At 37.9% G+C, this 12,502-nt stretch overlaps 1 protein-coding gene across 1 annotated transcript; it reads right to left on the bottom strand.

Moving 5' to 3' along the window:
* Positions 1–10,822: 10,822 nt before the first annotated feature.
* LOC131906994 (putative vomeronasal receptor-like protein 4) lies at positions 10,823–12,474 on the bottom strand. Its single transcript, XM_059257890.1, has one exon. The coding sequence runs from the start codon at positions 12,209–12,211 to the stop codon at positions 11,303–11,305; it is 909 nt and encodes a 302-aa protein (XP_059113873.1). The 5' UTR covers positions 12,212–12,474; the 3' UTR covers positions 10,823–11,302.
* Between the last annotated feature and the right edge of the window lie 28 nt (positions 12,475–12,502).

Genomic DNA, 12,502 nt, shown 5'->3' with positions numbered 1-12,502 from the left:
GGGATCATCATTATGGGACCCCATCATCCTTTGGGAGACTTCAAAAGTCACTGTTAAATATGGTTACAGTTCACTGCAGAAAACTTAAAAATTTTAAATGTCATATGCAGCTTTTCTCAGAACAGTTAAAGGATCACAATTTCTTAAATACATTCAGGGTATACAAACTTAATTCCTAGTTACCTGATTCAGACACAAGCCTGAAATCATGTACAGAAAGGTAGATGAAGCCTTTTTTTAGAATTAGTTAGTATTCTATATAACCATTAATATCTTGTCAGAAAGTTTCAATATATATTAATATATAATAAATATAAGTGATTAATATGTATACATTAATGTTATAAATTTTGAGATAGTTATACCTTAAGAAAATAATTAAAGAGTCAAAATAAAACCAAAAGATTATGAGATTAGTGGCAATAGAATAGTCTTTAATTTTGGTTTTTCTTTGGTCCTATATCAAGTGGCTCTTCTGACATGAGACAAGATTTTGGAATTTTCTTTAACAAGCATGCTTGGATTTAGTGAAGGAGAGAGCCACGCTCCAACTCCAAAGCCAGCTTTAATTTTTAATTAAACTGGGACTACAAAAAAACTATTTGCCTTATATGTCTGTAGAGAACAGAGGAAACAAACATTTGGGAAGATTTATAAAAAAATTTTTCCTGTTTGAAATACGTTATACCATTAGGTCAATTTTCTCTGTTTCTTTGGAAATTTTCTCTGGATGATTTGTCCTTTTTCTTCAGATGTCTCATTTGTCCTTGTGTCTTCAGATTTCTTAGTTGGATGTCTTTTTCTCCTGGAAAGACAAAAACAAAATCCTGCCCCAACCCTAATATGGGGAGTTTCCATTTTTGGCAGGTTATATCTGATCAAATGAAAGGCACTTATTAGACATATAAGTTAGTTTAGACTGAATGACCACATTGCTTGATGAACTATCTCAGCTTCTAATCAAGAAATCTCTCATGTTTGAATCTATGTTTATCAAGTTTGATGGTATCCACAGTTGTTTTTTTCTCCTGTTGAAACAAAAGCAAAACCTCTTCCAGAATGTAACACATATCCTGTTTTCCATTCTGAGGTCAACACATATATAAAGTATGCAAGCTGATTTAATTCAGGAGTTTATTCAACCATCCAATGTCTCTCCACAGCTGTCAATCTTTTTCATTAGCATTTTAAAAATTTAAAGTTAATAAAGCCCTGTGTAATCTATCTCTGGGGTCTTTATTCCCCTTTTATGTTTATTAAGCATATCTGATAGAGTGTGATTAGAACTTTCTATAACTGCATGTCCTGTAGGATTATGTGGTATACCTGTAATATGCTTTATGTTGTAATATGCAAAAACTGTTTAATTTTGCTAGAGACATAAGTTGGAGCATTGTTAGTCTTAGTTTGTACAGGTATCCCCATAATGGTTATGACTTGTAATGGATGTGTAATTACAGTATCAGCCTTTTCAGAACTCAAAGATGTTGTCCATTGAAATCCAGAATATGTATCTATGGTGTGGTGTACATATTTTAATTTTTGAGACTCTGGAAAATGAAACACATCCATTTGCCAAATTTCATTTCTTTGAGTACCTTTTTTGTTACTACCTGCAGGTAGTGGAGTTTGGTTTTACAAGGAACAAGTAGGACATTTCCTTGTAATTTCCTTGGATTGTTGACAAGTGATAGAAAAATCTTTCTTAAAACCCTTGTTATTAACATGGTGTTTCTTATGAAATTCTGAGACTTCTAGCACATTTCCTACCAATAACTGATCGATTTCTTCATTACTCTGTACTAGAGGGCCTGGAAGACCCATATGGGATCTGATATGTGTTATATACAAGGGGTGATTTCTATTTCTGATTATTTCTTATAATTGAGTCGATAATAAAGTTAATTCTGAATCATCTGGAATAAATTCAATGGTTTCAATGTGTAAAAAAAGACTTTCTGCATGTTGAGAGTTAGTAACAATGTTAAGAGGTCCTGGAAAATCTAATAATACCATAAGAATAGTATATAATTCTGATTTTTGAACAGAATCATAAGTGCTCTTAGCCACTTTACTTAAATTTACATACTTATAATGGGTCTTTTCTGATTTATTTGCATCTGTATAGAATGCATGAGCTCCAGAAATTGGTGTTCCTCATACAGTGTAAGAGAAGATTCAACTAGCTTTCTTTATAAACTGAAGTCTCTTGGTTTGGGGAATATTTGTTGCTAATCTCTCCCAAAAAGTTACTGCAAGCTTTTTGTCAGTGTTAACTTTCTGTCCATAGTGAGGAAATTTCAGCATTAGTAAAAGGTACCACAATTTCTGCTGAGTCTATTCCTGCTAATTGATGAAGTCTTAATTTTCCTTTCAGAATCAATTCACAAAACTTTTCTACAAAAGTCTTTAATTTTATACTCTGTGTGTGTGTGGTAAAAAATCCATTCTAGGATATTATCTTCTCTCTGCATGAGAATTCCTGAACAGAATGCATAGAAGGTAAAAATAACCAGAATACAATCAAGCTCTGGATGCAAGTGATCCTCTTGTGCATCCTGTAATTACATTTTTACCAATGCAAATTCTCTCTCAGCATCAGCTGATAATTTTCTTGAACTATTTAAGTCCTTATCACCCTGTAAGGTTTGAAATAGATTACTAACTTCTTGAGTTATCAATCCAGTTGTGAGCAGTAGCCAGCTAATATCTGCCAGCAATTTTTGAAAATGATTAAGGGTTCATAAATGATCTCTCCTGATTTGTACTTTCTGTGGCTGAACTTTTTGTAAACCTATCTTATATCCTAGGAAACTAATTAATAGAATCTCTTCTTTCTATTTTTTTTCAGGAGCTATTTATAATCACCAAAAAGGCAAAATTTTCTTTACCTCTTTAAAAACTTTTTCTAAGGTGTCTGAGTCTGAATCAGCTAGCAAGATATCACCCATATAAGAGTAAATTATAGATTGAGGAAACTGTTTATAAATTATTTCCAATGGTTGCTATACAAAATATTGACACAGGTAGGGCTGCTTAACATCCATTGTGGAACAACTTTCCACTGATATCTTTTAACAGGCTGGGGGTTATTATAAGTAAGCACTGTGAAAGCAAATTTTTTCCGTCTTGTTCTTGTATAGGTATAGTTTAAAAAACAGCAGTAGATTCTTCTCAAATATCCTCTGTCTGTGTGTGAATATTTTTCATTGTTTCATTTGTAGGTCTTTCTAAGGATTGTATCTTAATAGTCAAATTTTCATATTTGGCAATAATATCAAACAACTTTTTAAAGAACAAAATATGAATTTCCAAAGTGATAACGATTATAAACAAAGTTATGTCAATCTCAGATAAGTTTGTATGCCTTCATTTAATTTTTTCATTTTCAAACCATTCAAGATGGAACCATACAGAGACACAACTCCCTATATCATAATATTGCTCCCCATAATTAACATGTGGAAAAACTTTAAAAAAAAACTAAATCCCCCTTAAGACTTCCCAAGGGTCTCTCCAGATCTGATGATGATGACAATGAAATGTGAGGCTGGCTGTCACTGTGCAGCACGGCTGGGCACTGTGGTGCATAGCTTGACTGAGGACAGCTGCAGCTGCTTGCCTGTAGCTGGGGGTTGAGAGTGTGTGGTGGTGGCAACAGTAGTAAAAGGCCAAGAAGTTATCAAGGCTGCCAATCTGGTGTGGCAGCAGCCCAAAGAGGGGGTCCAGGGAAAGCCAGCAACCACCAGGGAGGAGTCAGCTGCCTGAGAAGTGGACACAGGGAGATGTGTGTGGAAGAAGCCTGCATGGCAGGAATCAAGGGCATGGGGGCTACCTGAAGGACAGAGCCAGCTGGCATTGGACAGCTAACTTCTATGGCATTGGAGCCCAGCCATCTGTGGAGTATTGGGCAAGGACAACAGCAGCTGGAGGCCACTGTAGAGAAGCTACAATGGGAAAATCACAGATTTGCACAGAGGGCATGGGGGAAGGGAGGAAAAGCCAGCCATAATGACACCTGAAACAGCTGCATAACCAGTGGATGTTTGATCTTATGCCCCACATTGAGTGCCAGAAAAAGCATTCATCTAATTATTCTTTGTTAATTAAAATTTGGGAGTTAAATATCAGAGTAAGAAGCTGAATGATCAGAGAAGCAGTGGGAAAACTAACCACTGAACTCCCCTCTCTCTTTTTCTTTGATCCAAAAAAGCTAAGATTTCTAAGTCCCATCCTACTACTTCCTGTGTCTCTCTATCTGTGCTTGGTCCTCCAAAACCTCTATGGCTAATTTTGGTCAGCTAATAGCTACTTCTGCCCTCTGAATCAAAGCAAACTTCATTGCCAGTTTCAGGAACATCAGAATGTGATCAAAATATCCCAAAAAAATGTGTATGTGTAAGGTATGGCCTTGATGAAGGAAATATGTCACTGGAGGCAGTCTTTGAGAGTTTAAAGACTTCTATTTCCAGTTCTCTCTGCTTCATGCTTGTGTTTCAAGATGTAAACTCTCAGCTTTCTGCTCCTAATACCTAGTCTGCCACTTGCTGCCATGCCATGATGGACTCTGGACACTATTAAACCATACACCCAAATAAACTTTTTCTTTGGTCAAAAAAAAAATAGGAAAAAAATAAGGAAAATGTCACCTTCTCCAAACACACTTGGGTAAAGTAATCTTTCCAAGAGATGGCACAGACATGAGATTATATAACTGTATTATCAGCAGATAGCAGACTGGGGGCTAGTAATGTAGCTCAGCTGATAGAGTGCACTCCTTGAAAGTATATGTGGAATACCATGAAAACATCAAACCTTCAAATTATAGGCACAAGAGAGTCAAGAATCCCATGTCAGTGTCAAAGACAAGACCTTCAACAAGGTAATAAAAGAAAACTCCTCCAAACAGAGGAAAGACACACCCACAAAAATACAAGAAATACACAGAGAGAACAGGTAAAAGGCAAAATAAGAAAAGAAAATTTCCAACAGACCCATACAGTCCTACAGTGGAACATCCCAGGCTCTGAGAAGGAAGCAAGGATTGTTCAATATATGAAAATCGGTCAGTGTAATCCATCATATAAGCAAACTGAAAGAAAAAAAGCACATGATCATCTTGTTGGATGTTGTAAAAGCCTTTGACAAAATCCAACACCAACTTCATGATAACAGTCTTAGAGAGATCAGAGATACAAGGCACATACGTAAACATAATAAAAGCAATATACAGTCAGGCAGCAGTGGCACATGCCTTTAATCCTAGCACTCAGAAGGCAAAGCCAGGTGGATATCTGTGAGTTCAAGGCTGCCTGGTGTACAGAGCAAGACCCAAAACAGGCATCAAAACTACACAGAGAAACCCTGTCTCGGAAAAAAATAATAAATAAATAAATAAATAAATAAATATACAGCTAGCCAATTGCTAACAGCAAATTAAATGGAGAGAAACTCATAGTGATTCCACTAAAATCAGGAACAAGACAAGGCTGTCCACTTTCTCCATACCTATTCAATATAGTACTTGAAGTTCTAGCTAGAGCAATAAGACAGCTGAAGGAGATCAAAGGGATAAAAATTGGAAAAGATGTCAAAGTATCATTATTTTCAAATAATGTAGTAGTATACAAAAGCAACTCCAAAATCTCTACCAGGGAACTTCCACACCTGTTAAACAGCTTTAGTGAAGGGGCTGGATACAAAATTAACTTTAAAAAAAAAATCAGTAGCCTTCGTATATACAAACCACAAATAGTCTGAGGGAAAAAATCAGAGAACCAAGACCCTTTCACCATAGCCTAAAATAATATAAAACATCTGGAGTTATTCTAATCAAGCAAGTCAAAGATCTGTATGAATAATTTCAAGTCTTTGAAGAAAGAAATTGAAGAAGATATCAAAAGATGGAAAGATCTCCCATGCTCATGGATCGGTAGGATTAACATAGTAAAAATAGCCATCTGACCAAAAGTAATCTACAGATTCAATCCAATCCCCATTAATATTCTGCTGCTACTATGAGGACCAGCCTTCAGCAGCTCATGGAATGAAGAGAAGTCACGGAGTCTGTGAACTAATCACTTAACTTGACTTTTCTATCTGAGGAAGTAAAACTGAATTCTCTGGGGCCAGCAGGGAGGCTAAACTAAGATTCTCTGGCCTGAAAGAAAGGGGAAATATACATACACATCTTTAGAGTCTTACCATAATCTTCTCTCTCTCTCTGTTCTTTATTTCTTTTCTTAATTCAAAAAAGAAACTCAAATGGCAGAGAATCACTCAACTGTTCAACATCAGTAGTGATCAGGGAAATGCAAATTAAAACTATTTTAAAATTTCATCTTACACAAGTCAGAATGACTAAGGTCAGTAAAACAAATGATAGCTGATGCTGGTGGTATGGACAGAGGGGAACACTCATCCATTGCTTCTGGGAGTGCAAACTTGTACAGCCACTATGGAAATCAGTCTGGTAGTTCTTCAGGAAGCTGGGAAACAATCCACCTCAAGATCCAGCTACACCGCTCTTGAGCATGTATCCCAAGGAGGTGTCATCCTTCTACAGATACCTGGTCAACCTCATTCATTGCTGCTCTATTCATAATGCCCAGAAATTTGTAATAAACTTGATGTCTATCAACAGATGAATAAAAAATTGTTACATTTACACAGTAGAACAAAACTCAGTCATTAAAATAACAAAATCAGGAAATTCACAGGTAAATGGATTAAACCAGAAAAAAAATCATCCTCTGTGATGTAGCCCAGATCCAGAAAGACAATTGTACATATATTCACTTTTTATGTATATTTTAGCTGTTGAGTCATTGATTTAAAAAAAGCTACAGTTTTTATAAGCACAGAGGTTAGATATAGAGAAAGGGATTTTGAGGGAGTGATGGATTCCCCTAGGAAAATGAAATATAATAGATAGTAATGGATAGATGGGGGAGACTCTAATGGGAAGATCAAATGGGGAGGGAGAAATGGGGAGCATGGAAGGAAATGTGGGGAGGAAGAGCTAAAACAAAGAATATTTGATGGGAGTATGGAAACCAGTTACAGTAGAAGTTTTGTAATCTCTCTCTCTGTCTCTGTCTCTCTCTCTGTCTCTCTGTCTCTCTCTCTGTCTCTGTCTCTCTCTCTCTCTCTCTCTCTCTCTCTCTCTCTCTCTCTCTCTCTCTCTCTCTGTGTGTGTGTGTGTGTGTGTGTGTGTGTGTGTGTGTGTGTGTGTGTGTGTACCAAATAGCATGGGGGATAAGACCCAACTGGATATCACTCATCAACAAATTAAACTTCCAGAACTGGGAATGGGTTACATACAATTGAGTTGTTGACTGAAGCGGCCCCACATGAACCTCTAAACAACCCAGGCTATTGCCAAGGCTATTAGTTGCTCTTTATTCAAAGATGGTAAGGCCCTATTGCTGAATATAACACATATACATCTCATGGTTCTGGACCTGGGTGGTAGCTGGGTTGATCAGCCTGCCAGCATGCCTTAATCATCACCACCACTGTGAGCTCTCGAGCACTGCCCTGGCTAGTTTACCCCATGCAACAAGGGATGGGGACAGGTTTCCTGCTTTCATGCCCTCTGGGCTGGCTCACCCACACCTACACTACCAGAACCAGCTCTACTATGTTTCCCAGGCAAAAAAACTTATAGGTTTTTGCATGGATATTCTGTGGGAATGTCTGTATGTCAAATGTGTGATCTGATTGGTCAATAAATAAAACACTGATTGGCCAGTGGCCAGGCAGGAAGTATAGGTGGGACTAAAAGAGGAGAATTGAGAGAACAGGAAGGCAGAAGGAGTCACTGCCAGCCACCATGACAAACAGCATGTGAAGATGCCGGTAGCCACAAGCCACGTGGCAAGGTATAGATTTATAGAAATGGATTAATTTAAGATATAAGAACAGTTAGCAAGAAGCCTGCCACGGCCATACAGTTTGTAAGCAATATAAGTCTCTGTGTTTACTTGGTCGGGTCTGAGTGGCTGTGGGTCTGGCGGGTGACAGAGATTTGCCCTGACTGTGGGCCAGGCAGGAAAACTCTAGCTACATGGATACTACGGCTTCTGGTTTTGAGTTTCTATTGGATTCCTGTGTGTGGAATGTCTGTGTCTCTGCATCCATAAGTGCTTCTTGTGTTTTTCTTTGGTACTTTTTTCTGCTGTTTGTTTCATCCAATTCCAATTTTTTTGGTTGTGTTTTATGTAGTTTTATTTTATTTTAGAGTTAGTCTTGAGATACTCGTTTGCCATTGCTTATTTTTTTTCCCCGAAGGAGAGACAGAAATGGTGTGGATACTTATGAGGGGAGAGTGAAATTTCTTTTGAGAACACCTGCTCAGAAAATATGTCTTTAAACCTTCACCATCTCATGTGAGAGTCACAAAGAAGATCAGAACCACCTGCTATGTGTATATCTTCAGAAGAAACAGATGACTACCAGATGTGTATGACATGAGAGATGTGGCCAGATGTACAAGCTCTTTGAGGGGATCTACCCTTCCTGCAGCATATATGTCCTCAGGTCTGTTTTCTAACTGAGTAGGAAGGAAGATGCTTACCTCCTGTGATGGAATCTTCGAAGAGCATTAGTAGAGTTCTTCTATAAGGCACTCATCCATAATTGAAATATGGATGCTTTATCTGACAATCCATAATAAGATAAATGCACTTTTATTTAAAAGAAATTGTCTTTGAATAATCTGCAGTCAATATCTATTTTCTTACTTCCACAATCTCACTATGTAGTCAGGTCTTTGTTTTTATATGTCAGTTTCAGCATGTTCTTACATATTCTGCGTTGCCTTTATGAGCGTTATCCAGCTATTAAATGACTTATCATTGGATATAAAGTATCCCTGTATAACTACATTCATTCTGAATCATCTTATTCAATAAATATTTCACTAATAACAGTAAAAAAAAGAAAAAAGAAAAAGAGGGACAGGTCTCCAGCAGCTAAGAGGTTGGGTCATCTCTTCCACCTGTCATAGGTGGTTGGGGAGAGTCGGGGGAGGGCATTTTTCTCTTACCCACACCATCAAAAGGCAGACAAGGGGAGCAGGACCAGCTCTCCCATTCTCATGCTCTCTGGGCCGGCTCACCAGTCCCCCAGCAAACAGGATCAGCTCTGTTGTGCTGACCAAGAGAGATGTAGGACCAGCTCTCCTGAGTGCTGCAGCAAGTGAGGGGCAGGGACCTTTCTCCCTAGTGTTGCAGCCAGTGAGGGGTGGGGCCAACTCCGTGCAGCCCTGTCCTCTCTGCCTTCCTGGTAACAGGAGCCATGGACCTTAACACAGAGCCTGGCTGCAGCAGGACCATGGACACAGGCATGGGTCTTGGAATCAGCCTGGGCCCAGACATCACCATGACCCCAGCTGGCAGGCAAGCTACGAAGTAAGAACTAGGACACTGAGAGATGCTCTATCAAAACACGAGGTGAATGGCTTCTGAAGAACAAGAACTAAGTGTCTCCTGGCCTCCACAAGCACATGAACACACATCCTTCATCTGTGCACATACACATGCACACACATCCCACCTCTCCCTGCTCCTCACCACCTCACCACTTCAGATCTGCTCTCAGCACAGGATAAGAACCATTCTGTCTCTCCCTCTCACTCCCATAGCCCACCATATATTTGCTCACCTTAATAGTGCCTCACCACCTGGCTTGTGAGTCTCCTTCTCCGATTCACTTATAACAGCACTGGGCTGGGTTGTGTTTTCCCCTCCCTACAGCTATCTTCATCTGATAGTCACTTGCAAGTGAAAAGTTGTTTTCTTCCAGGGACTCCCACTCTTAAGGATAGATCCTGTGCTCAGTGGTAGATGGCAAACGGGAAACAAACTCAATGGAATCTTTGAAGGTTCTTTATCAGATAATGTTGAATTTTGTTTTGTCTTAATTTTACCTTACAGGTCCCTTGCTTATATCATATTATATAATCTGGCCTCTACTTTTGTGTTTCTGTGAGATTCCTGTGTGGCTTGTATGTCTCTACATCTTTATGTGTTCTTGTGCTTTTCTTTGGCTCTTTTTCTTCTCTTGGTTTTGACCTTTTCCAATTAGTTTGTTTTTGTTTTGTCTTTCTATAGCTAATTTCATTTTGTTATTAAACTTATATACCTATTTGTTTTCTAAAGAGAAAGAAAAAGGGTGTTGATCCAGATGGGAAGGGACAAGGGAGGAATTTGGATGAATGGGGGATAGGAAACTCTAATCAGGACATATTGTAAGAAACAAATGTATTTTTCAATAAAAAAATTTGAAGAAGTATAGATATAGTTATGTGTATTTGTGATCCCAGAGCTGAAGAGGCAGAAATGAGAGAATCCCTGGGGCTATCATCTTGGCCTACTTGGTAAAAACTACGACATCCTTTGTCTGTGCACACACACATGCACACACATCCATCTGTGCACACACATATGCACACACATCCTTCATCTGTGCACACACACATGAATACACACATCACAAAAACTACATTATACATCATATGTGCATATAAACAATTTTATTAACCAATAATATTTCAATAAGTGTAGATGAAATGAAGTAGAAATAAACAGGCACATGAAATTTTCATATAAGACTCACTCAATAAGTGACTGTGATAAAAATAGAAAATTTAAATTCACATTATTTTTACAGATACATAGAAATTATAATTAGGAAACAATTAAAGCTACAATAGGTTATATAAACTATTCTTGATGATTTAGAGTAAATTAAACATTAAAAAAAGCTTAAAAAGTCACTAACAACAAGGAGTTTCCTTGAGTAACCTCAGCATCTAGGGAACATTTATGACATAAAATAAAGGAGATCATAAGGGAATTCCTGTCAAAATATCAACTTATGCTGTACTATGAACTTAAAGGACTCTATACTATTTGGCAGCAGAAACATAAAAGAACGTATATATGTTATACCACAAATTTTATTTGGGTCAAATGAATAATCTTACTTTGCAACTTGAACTATTAAACAGTTTAAAAAAATATCTTTTTTAATAAAAAAAAATATATAATTGCAAATGACCAGCAAGACTCCTTACAACCATCTGTAACTCCAGTTCCACTTCAGACCTCTGTGGGAACCAGGAATGCACACATACATACATGCTGGCAAAACGCTCATGCACTTAACTATCATCTTGGCATACTTGGTAAGAACTAGGACACTGAGAGATGTTCTATCAAAACACGAGGTGAATGGCTTCTGAAGAATAGGAACTAAGTGTTCTTGTTTTTTGAAAGAAAGAGAAAAATTGCCCTTTTTAAGAAATTGGGTGGCACATTGACCACAAGTTTTTCATCATATTGATTATTCTGTTATCAGAACTGATTTGTACTAAAGGAGTAATTGTAGGATAGGCATTCATCACAAACTTCTGAACAGTCAGGATGACTGGATTGTACATCCATAACAGGACTGAGGTGGATGAGATGATGAAGTCCACCCAGTACATGACCACAAAGACAACCACCAGTAGCAAGATAGTCTGAGTGGCCCTCTTCTCAGGGGATGTTCTCGGGTGGCTGATGCTGTGAAGATGCTTACATTGTCTCTGATGTCTGAACAAGATAATCACCATGTATGCACTTGTGGTCAACATAACTCCTACAAGAAAGACATCTCTGGAGATTGTCACTGTTAAAAACAGTGCCCTGATGATGTAGTTCACGGGGAAGATTGAGCAATATTTGGTGACCTGCATCTGGTTGCTCTCACTCACATTGGTAAAACCACCAACATAAAAGATACAGCTACTACTGATAGACAAATTGAGAGACCAAATGTAGTAGAAATCATTGGTTGTGTATGTCGTTAGTTTATGTTTAAATTTTGCCAGCAATGATGTGTTGGAACTGATAGTGACAGCCTGGAACACACTCAGGAGGCAGGTGATGCAGATAGAGAGGCCTCTCATCACCCTGCTTATGTAAAAAGTTGCCTTACATTTGAAGTCATTCTCAAGGTTCAGTGACTCAAATACGTCTGTAAGCCAAAGGTCCCCTCCAGTGAGGACCATCACTATGTGGATGAAGGTCAGTTGACAGGACATCAGGTCTATGGGCTTAAATCTATGAACTAGGATTATGACAGTGTAGAAAAAAAGCAGAAATATATTGGCTAGAACTCCAAGTACAGTTTGGAAATTAAGGATATTCTTTAATAAGGACATAAGTGGAAAGTGTATTCATCTCAACATCATAGTGGAAACATAATTCATATACCTGGAAAAATAATAGAGAGTACATCAAACTTGTGATTCAATTGTCAGTACATCTACATCATCATTCTTGATTAACTTATTCTTGATTAACCTGTCTCTTTAACATTTGATGTTCCAGAACGGATAACATATACTTCTATAAATGTCCCCATGTATCTCCCTATACAAATAGCATATTAGAGATTTTAAAAAGGCATTTACAGTCACATCCTCCTATACAGAATATACACTGTGTGTGGC

Source organism: Peromyscus eremicus, chromosome 3 (genome assembly GCF_949786415.1).
Source record: "Peromyscus eremicus chromosome 3, PerEre_H2_v1, whole genome shotgun sequence".
Lineage (NCBI taxonomy): Eukaryota > Metazoa > Chordata > Mammalia > Rodentia > Cricetidae > Peromyscus > Peromyscus eremicus.
This window is presented reverse-complemented; position numbering and strand designations above follow the sequence as displayed.